This window comes from Morus notabilis, unplaced genomic scaffold (genome assembly GCF_000414095.1).
Source record: "Morus notabilis unplaced genomic scaffold, ASM41409v2 Scaffold1420, whole genome shotgun sequence".
NCBI classification, from domain to species: Eukaryota; Viridiplantae; Streptophyta; class Magnoliopsida; order Rosales; family Moraceae; genus Morus; species Morus notabilis.
Window position 1 is genome coordinate 142,485 of NW_010361775.1, and position 10,255 is coordinate 152,739.

The following is a 10,255-nucleotide window of genomic DNA, read 5'->3' on the forward strand; positions in this document are numbered from 1 at the left end:
ATTCATTCCAGGAAGAGATCAAATAATCAGCAGTCAAAGGAATCTGTAAATTTAATTTTCTTGAGACGTGGTTCATCTGTATCAAAGTCGACGGTTTCGCGTGCAATGGATTCAGGCTGCTCGGCTGCTGATTCCTCAAGTACATGATGTTGGCCAGCATTGATGAAATTGAATCTGAATTCCTCTATTTCTTTCTGATATACCAGGTGGATCCCACACTTCTTCACTTCATGCATGGAAGTCTTAAACCGTCTACTTTTTCTCTTATCCCATCCTACCAATGAAAAGTCAAATGACGCCTCCACTGGATTGAGACATTTATGATAGTCATCAGGCACAAACCACATCCACACATTACTTGAAAACTTCATGCAAACTTCATCAATATATTTAAACACCGAAGTGAATTCTCTGTTTTCCCCTTGGTTCGCTTTAAGATTGACTTCACATCTTAAATGCAGGAATTCGCTGTCAGAATAACAGTAACCAACAACACAAAATACAATACCCAAGAACTTGAAATTCTGCCTTTCCAGTGGAAGCTTTATATCAATAAAAGATCCCTCTGATTGATACTCAAACAACTTTGGAATTTCATATCCCGGACAACACGCACCAATCGAATAAGGCAACCTCTGTACCATAGAAGTCAAGCTCTATTTCAATTGCCTAACTAGTTCGGAATTTTTTTTTTAAAAAAATTTTAAACATAACACAAAGAAAGCGTACCTCATGGTCTTTACATATAAATCGTGTAGCGGTCCGAAAAACTCTAAGCTGGAATTCCATTAAAATACTTTGACGCTGCTTCTGATCCAATTTCAAGCAATCACAAAATATTGAGTATTCAATAAAATCGGCCCTTTCATTTTGAACATAATCCCAAAACTCTTGTGTGAGTGCTCTCTTTGAATTTGACACCACTTCCAACGACGTGCACCCTCTGGCATCAAGAAATTTCAAACCCAATGGAAGCTCTGGTATAGAACGAAGATTCTTGCAATTGTTTACGTAATCTTTATCAGCTTAGAAAGCCCTTTGACGCTTGTAGGGATTGCTATTATATTAGAGCCACTGAGATCAAGAAATTCCAGATCCCAACGGAGGAAACCACTTGAGATTGGAAAATAGTCAAGTTTTGGACAATCAGAAAGATCGAGATCCGAAAGCTTAGCCATATCACATATTGGTAGCTCTCTAATCCCTGTTCCGCCTAAACGAAGCCATTTTAAAATTTTCCTCGGATCTAAGATTTCCGGAAGGCTCTTCAAATTTGCGCAACCATTAAGATTAAGGTCACGAAGAGACCTCATCTTAAAAATGTTGGATAGCAAACTCGCAAGACTTTTACAATTGGACATTCCAATATCCAGGAGAAAAAATCGATCCTCAATCGATGCTGAGGGCACATCCTTAATTGCAGTCCCTTCAATATCCAACCTCATTATATTCAATGGAAGCTCTGGAAACATCTCAAGAATTGAGCACCCGTCTAATTCAAGTTCCTTTAGAGAATCCAGCTTATTCATGCAACTTGGAAGACTTGCAAGTCTTGTACAGTTTCTGAGAGACAATTTCGAAAGATTATTGAGAGAGACAATTGATGAAGGCAAAGACGTTATTCCAGTTGAACTTAAATTTAAAGACACAAGGCTCCGGCTTGGAAGAGTGTTGAGAGTAAGAGTTGTCATAGAGGCAGCATCAAATATTCTATCTGGCACACTCTGAAGCTGGTAGCAGTGGCTTAGATCCACATCAATAAGCTTGTTAAGATTTTGCTGAGTATGCAAAGGAACTTGAAACAAATTTGTGCAATACTCGAGATTTATTCTCTCAAGATTTGGAGCACTTGACAGATCCGGAATTTGAGTTAGGTGAATGGAGTGTCTTAGATCAATTTCACTTAACTTGTTAAGCTCCTGTCACATAAAGAAATGAGAATAATAACTAAACTATGCCTTATAAATTAGGTTTAGTACCACAGTGTAGGATATATACCTGGACTCCAACCCAAAGTTGCACAATGTGACTGTAGGGCATCTTTAGGACAACAAGATTTTTTGGCTTAAAGTTTGATGGTAAATATTTTAGAGGATATTCATGCCATTCGAGATACCTAAGTAAACGAGGAAAATAACGGAGATCCTGAAGGTACAATTTGCCTTTCTTGCCATAAGAGGAATCGTAAATTTTGAGCAATCTCAAATTAGACATCTTTCTGAAAACTGTAGGTTCCAAGTGTATCTCTTCATCAATTTCGGACAAGTCTAGGAATATTCCTTCAACTTTTGCAGTCCCCTGTCATTTTAGTATCCACATATAGAGTATATGATAAGTTACTTCAGTACTGTTACGTGTACACACACAATGAATGTACTTATATATCATGAAAAAATTAAAAGCAATCTAAGTTACTAATGTATGCATGAGGACATCTCAATAAACAATGGATTTGTGTAATCGCTTAATCTACAAGTTATTAATGCAATTCTAAAGTGAATTATTGAAATACACTGGCACTTACTTCATTGTTCTCTAGGACTTGACGAGCCTCTTCAGTAATCCATAGCCTACTGCGCTCTCCAAGTTTTGTAGATTCTTGACGGACAATATTTTTACCCATTTCTTGCAATAGATCATGCATTTGAAGCCCATTATAACGAGGATCAATGTCTACGCATCCCTTTGAAGAAACATGCAATATCTAGAAAGATATATTTCTCTTCTCTCTCCAGCCCATCGTAGCTTATTTTCAACACATTGTGAATATCATTATGAGGAACAATTTTTAGTTTCCCCAACGCCATTTCCCAACTTTTTTGGCTCTGAATACGGAGAGAACGAAAGTGTTTACCCAAAACTGTAATTGCCAATGGAAGGCCACCAGCATGCTCAACCACATTTTTCGATAGATCCTTATAATCCATATCAGGAGCGTTTTCTCTAAAAACAATCGAATTAAATAGTTGAAGAGACTCATTGAAATGTAATTTCTCAACCTCGTACATTCCGTCCACTGCAATATCCCTAAGCACCATAACATCTCTAGTTGTTACAATGATTCTGCTTTCACAGCTAAACTGGTCACGGTCCCCAACAAAAAAATTTAATTGCTCGACATGGTTAACATCGTCAAGAACAATGAGAACCTTCGTACGCTTAAGCCTCTCTTTGACAAAAGTTGGTCCTAGAGATGGGGTTCCCACATTTAGATTTTCTTCCCTTAATAATTCAGAAAGAAGCTTATTTCTTAAGTTAATCAATGATCCCTTCTCCGATTCTTCCCTCACGTTTGCAACAAAGCAACAAGCTTCGAATTGAGAAGAGAGTTGATCAAATATAACTTGGGCAAGTGTAGTTTTACCCATGCCGCCCATTCCCCAAATGCCTACAACGCATACTTTTGGAGAAGAAACACTTAATAATGATTTAATTTCTGCGATCTGTCTCTCAATCCCAATTAGACCCTTAGGAATAAAATTTGATGACGATCCACGATTCAATTTCCTCAAAACATCTTCTACAATTGCTTCAACTAATTTTGACTCAGGCCTAAAATATAAAGGTGTAAACGGTGTTTAGTAAGAATGAGCAACGAAACAAATCAAATTAATTACGTATATTTTTTACAACGATGATGCTGGAACCAACTAGTTCTAGCACATTTCAGATTAAGCTTTTAATACTTTGATAACATTTTGGATTTTTCTTAAAAAATAATAAAAATCGTGATCAAGACAAATTTAAAATTTGAGGGGCCACAGATCTTAAAAAGAGGATTAAATGCTGTTAGTGAATTTTGAACTAAAGATGGGACATATATGCATATTGCTTTAATTTAAAGAATATGTAAACAATTTATAGTCCCTCTATTGAACATAAACTCATTGCAGAATTCTAAAAGCTCATGCAGAAGAATGGATAAAACATGATTTTACTAGCCTAGCCCGGACGGAAAAAAAAAATCTCTAAATTGGAGAGAACACTCAATTTTGTATTCAATTATCAAATATTCAAGATTTTCTATAGAAAAGAATCAAAATATCAAATCAACCCCTCAATCTATTTTTACGGGGTGGTTAGAACTCTTTGATTTTCAGGATTTACCAAAATTGTTCTATTGACTTTTTAACATATATTTTTTTTTTTGTAAATACTAATCAGTGCCTTCGATGACACATTGAAACCTCTTATTCTGGATTTTGCCATGATAATAGTATACGCTTTAGACAATACATAACGTTTTGAAATTATGACTCTCTCCATGACATCTCTGTATCACTTTTCACATATTAAGTAACAATAAAAATGTTACAACCAGAATTAACAGGAAAAGCAAAAAAACAAAAAAAACAAAAAAAACAAAAAAAACAATAAAAAACAATAAAAAAAAACAATAAAAAACAAAACAAAACAAAACGGTGTCTTACAATGAACGGTGTCGTATGTCGGTTAAGTATGTGTAAAGGATGTCATTTTTTAACCTAATTATATCATTAAAAACCTATTTACTACTTGCATGTAATCTAACCTGTAAAGGGGTGCTTTCGTTATTTAGTGGTCAAAAGATACTATTCAATGAACGGGAACGGTGTCTTACAGTTTTTTTTAAAACTCAAGGAGTGTTCCAAGTGAAATATTTCAGTCAATGGGGCCTATAATTTAGGCAAAAAACATGGGTTTCAAACAATTTAAATAACATAGTCATATGAATCATAAAATCAGAAGTATTTTAACATGTTTAATATGAGCAAAAAAAAAAAAAAGATTCCTTCAAAAAAAAATTAGAAAATGGAAATATAAATCGAAGAGTAGTTTCAATCGCAAGCAAAGTGAAGTTACTCAGCTATTCTGCAACAAGAAGTCAACAAAGAGATCTTGATCAGACGCTTCTGGGAAAAAGTTTGTGTGTATATATTCTTTCATTACATTTATTTAGATATATTGTCAATAGTAAACATATATATAAGGAAAAAAAAAATACCTAGTGACTCGTGAATCATAACCACTGAGATCGGCTGATTTTGTTAAAGCAATTCTCCATTTTGTAACCATTTCCACTTTGTCCTTGAAACGATTTTCATGCTCTATAAATGACTTCTCATAGCTTCCTTTTTGTTTCCGTACATCAGATGGATCTACCCCATAAAAAATTGGTATTATCACCTGTTTATTTTCTCGATGGCATTCAAATATATGCTCAAGCTCGCACAAGCACCACGACGAAGAAGCATAATCTTTCGAAAAAATGATTATCGCAATGTATGACCTCTGAATTGCTTCAGGGAGTGCAAGATTGATTTCGTCTCCTCTCTCAAGGCTTTCCTCATCGAAATAAGTGTTGATCTTCTTACGTTTCAAAGCAGCATAAAGGTGGCTTGTGAAATTATCGCGTGTGTCTTCACCTCTAAAACTAAGAAAGACATCGTAGTCGTATTTCTCACAAATAGAGGAAGAAGGAGGAGGAACACCATGAGCATCCATATCGACAAATAGAATGAAAGCTATCTTAGAGTCTTGATGCCTTTGAGAAGGTAAAGTTTTATAAATGCAAGACTAGAGCTGGAGAAGAAGTTGCAGACACACCAAAAAGTTCCTCGAGAGAACTTTTACTTGTGCCAAATAAAATAAGTCTTTACATATAACTTGTGTATTGACTGCTCCTGCCACTTCATTTACACTCACGCGTTTTCAGTAAAAGAATAATATTATCTTCAGGAGGTAAAAGCGTAATGGACATACTATATGACTATGTGCCCTCTTTAAAGCTAAAAAATAAAATATCCGAAAATAAAGACCTCTTTTCAATATTTTGTCGAAAGCTTTTCATGTTAGGGTTTATAAAATAGAAAAATTTAAGATAGGGTTAGTAAGTAAGTATTACGTACTAGTTATTTAAGATAGGTTTATAAAAGTTCCTCGAGAGACTTTTACTTGTGCTTTTAAGAAAGAAGACAAATAAGTCTTACATATAATCATGTATATTGATTGCTCCCGCGAGTTCATTTACACTCACGCGTTTTCAATAACAGAATAATATAATCTTCACGAGTTAAAAGCGTAATGGACATACCATATGACTATGTGCCCTCTTTAAAGCTAAAAAAATAAAATATCCGAAAATAAAGACCTCTTTCCAATATTTTGTAGAAAGCTTTTTATGTTATGGTTTATAAAATAGAAAATTTTAAGATACGGTTAGTAAGTATGTATTACTAGTTATTTGATTAAATTTGAATGATTTGATTTATGTTTATTTTTTTTTTTATTTTTTTTTTTGCTGATCAATGATTTGATTTATGTTTAAAAAAGGTACTACATATATTCAGACAACAAAAATATTGCCACTCATAAATTAGGTTGTTGAAGTTTAATTGCAGCTAAAAAAACTTGCTATAACAAAAAAAAAAAAAAAAAAAAAAAAAAATCAACGTGCCTCATCAGAAAACTTTCCTAAAAAATTATATCACTAACAAACAACACCTCAAATTGTCATATATATTAATGAAAACTATATATTTTTTAAAAGGAAATAAAAACTATATTAACATATATTAAATATATACACACACAAAAGTAGCATAAACCGATATATAAAGTCTTATAATACAAACAATGCAATACTAAGTCATGAATTTTGTTCCTACCCTACTAAAAAAGTCTTGGTTTCTTTAAAGCAAGAGAAAAGGGAAATTTTTCTTAGAGAAAAGGGAAATTTGAAAAAGATATCTGAAAAAAAAAAATGAAAAAGAGATTTGGCCACGTATAAACAACGTTAATACTTTGGATGTAATTAATTTGGGCTCTCAACTAACAATCAGATACCCTTTTTTAATACATAAGCATTCATTATTTCATATTGTAAATTTGTAAATCTCCCGTTAAAAAGGGCTATTAGTGAAGACAAAAAGTCATTGTAAAAAATAAAAAGTCATCAAAAATGTATTTTTAGCGACCACTTGTCGTCGGAAACCTGTCACTACAATTGCTTCGTCGCAAAAACAATTTTTGCGACAACAATCAGTCGTCGCAATTATATTTGTGGCGACAATCGTCACAAATGAGTCGCTACAATTACTTCGTCGGGTACATCATTAAGATGACATGGCATTAAGTATTTACGACGACATGTTTCGAATTAAGTCATCGCAAAAAACGCAGTGGTAGACGTGGCATATATTTTTTGCGATGACATTTGTCGTCGCAAATAATATTTTAATTTTTTATTTATTTTTTCTCATTTTAATAATTGTAATAAATATAATTCATGATACTAAATATAAATAAAAATTAAGTAAAAGGAAATAAATAATCTAAAATATAAATAAAAATTATTATGGTAAAAAGTAATTAATAAAATAAAAATGTAATTATAGTAGAAATGTGCGGAAATACAAATTTTTATATTAATAAAACTCTAATCTCCTAAATTAGCAGCATCAATAGAATTATCATTGTTATCATCAGAAAGATTCGGAGGTGGATGATCAGGACAGACATACAGCTCAGGAGGAGTAACCGCTGGGAAAGTCATGTTAGGGTGCATTTGTGTGATGAAATCCTGCATCATTCTGACGCTCTCGTACACCTTGAGGTTTTGTTGGTAAGTCCATTGTAAGTCTTTTTCTACGTGTGGGTCAGAACATGTCGTAGAAGATCTTGCCGAGCGTGAGCCAAATGACGACGCATCCCCTCGATAAATTTTTTGTGGGAGTGTGCGACCCACTCCAGTCTTGTGTCCTCTGCAAGTGCCTAGAAACCGCTCCATAATATCCTCCTCGTTAACTGTTCCTGTAGCGGAGGATCCAGAAGTAGCAGACTGCGTCTGGATCTACGTTTCTCTTTCTCCCTCCATCTGATGCTACAAATATTGCTACAAATATTATAAGAAAATTAATTAAATACATAATGCGATTTAAATAAAAAAATATAATTAAACATTAAAAGTATACTTACAAAAGTCTGCTCAGCTTAGGGATTAACCCAAGTATCCCCACCACGATGCATGTCCCCCCAGTTATCGATGACGGACATCGGCTGTTGAGTCCCTATGGTAGACTGTATATTAGTTTAAATGTATATGAATATAGTGTAATCGATTATCCAATTAACATTTATATGGAATAAATTATTAACAAATACTTACTTTCTTATCGCGATGTCGGGAGTACGACAGCCGAGCATGAAAACTCGACCACTTTTGGTTGCTACAATTAAGTTTATTGATCCCCGAGATTTTCTATTTACGATTACATTCAGCGTTAGTAAAATTAACCTTTATTATATATTTTATAAAAACAACATATAAAATAGATTTATTTACCTGAAACTTGTCGGACATGAATCTATCATAGCAACGACCCCAGTGAGCTGGATTCTTGAGATTTTTAGGAGGGTGGGCCCTAATTGCACACTCATTTTGTGAACCACCAAGATCTTTGAAATAGTTATAGAGGTCGCTTTTCCAATCCCTATAACGGTTGGTTACCTAATCGAATTCGGATGCGGAAGCATGGCGGGGAGGCGGATCGTGTATAACAAAAATTTTCATAAAACCTTTGAGATACTCTATAGATTATATTAATTTATGCACGAATAAATTAATCACATTAATTCATATATTAAGAACTCAATTAGGAAAAATACCTGGAGGCCGACTCGGTTGATAACTTGAGTTCTTTGACCTCGAACAATCCTTGCTCGAAAGCTTTGTGTTTAGAAAACCAATGTCTTCCACGTCAATTCCTAGAATCCACGAAGACGTGTGTGTGGGCACACCCGAGACAAACCGGGTTACAATAAACACTTGAATTTCCACAAACACCAACGCATGCACGATGTGGAATTTTTGAAGAAAAATTTTAGCTGAAGAGGTTCTATGGTTCTTTCTCCTTTCGATGTGGAAGGCCTCTTGGTCATTTTGCTTTCTAGACAAGATTTACAGACGAGAAGCTTACTAACTTTTAGTTCGGGTAAAGGACCATCCTTTACTAGTCTTTCAATCTTGTTTAGACTAATATGACCAAGTCTAAGATGCCACAGATATGTGTTATTTATCGTGAGAGGTCCTTTGCTTCTTATTCTTAGTTTCGGCAACTTTTGAACATTTCAATATTTTGTAGTGAGCCAGGCATCGGTTTAAACGGTATAAACCATTTTCTAAATATCCAGAACATATATCGGAACCATTCCGAAAAATGTGGACTAGATTATTATTAAAAGTAATTGTTCAAATAATTTGGAATTAGAAATCAAATTTCCTTTTATGCTTGGAGGGAAATAAACATTGTTCACAACAAGGTATTTCCAAAATTGAAGTCTAACTTCTCCCACTGCCTTTGTCGATACCCTCGCGGTATTCCTACCATCGTGTAGTCCCCGACGGCATGTTCTTTGTAAGAACTAATATTTTGCAAAGAAAACCAAAACATGATTAGTTGCTCCCGAATCAACTATCCAGGACGAGGAATCACCCTCTACTAAAGATGTTTCTAGAATTAGTAAATCTTATTTACTTTGATTCTTTTTCTTTGTTTAGGTGGAAACAATTTCCATTTAAGGGCTAAAACTTAATAAAGAAAACAAACATGATTAGTTATTCCTGAATCAACTATTCAGGATAAGGAATCACCCTTTTACTAAAACATGTTTTTAGAACTAGCAAATCATATTTGCTTGATTCTTTTTCTTTCTTTTGGTAAACAATTTCCTTGTAAGAACGAAGACTTAATAAAGAAAACAAACATGAGTAGCAACTCCCGAATCTACTATCCAGGAATAAGAAATCACCCTTTTTACTAAACATGTTTTTAGAACTAGCAAATGATATTTGCTTGATTCTTTTCCTTTATTTTGGTGGAAACGACTTTTCTTTTGTCTTTTACTCAGGGTTCTTACAGTATTCAGCCAACCCTTTTGTTTTATGGATTTCCAGATATGGTATCTGATGACTGCTTATCTCATAAGCTGTCTTCATGCCTTCATACTTCTTGTGAATTACCACGCACAACCCTAGCTAACAGTTAGCTACTGTGTTTTCGTTAAGGACAGGAGGACAATCCTCCATTTGGGACAAACTTATATTCATCACATGAATGTAAGTTGTTTTTGTTACTTTACCACTTCGTATAGTTTATTTCTAGTCAGTGTTGCAGTTTTGTATAGTGAGATGATAGAATTTGACATATTGTTAGAAATAAGTAAAATATTCATCTAATCAATTTATGTGCATGAATATCAAAACATGTGAATTTAG

The 10,255-nt window shown here is 34.0% G+C and overlaps 1 protein-coding gene across 1 annotated transcript; it reads right to left on the reverse strand.

The window, feature by feature from the left end:
- Nucleotides 1–1,007: 1,007 nt before the first annotated feature.
- On the reverse strand, nt 1,008–5,484 carry LOC112092072 (TMV resistance protein N-like). Its single transcript, XM_024167260.1, has 5 exons — nt 4,985–5,484; nt 2,784–3,552; nt 2,525–2,683; nt 1,999–2,298; nt 1,008–1,919 (listed from the first exon to the last, which is right to left on the reverse strand). Exons 1-5 carry the CDS (start codon nt 5,482–5,484, stop codon nt 1,008–1,010), a joined length of 2,640 nt encoding a protein of 879 aa, XP_024023028.1.
- Nucleotides 5,485–10,255: the final 4,771 nt, after the last annotated feature.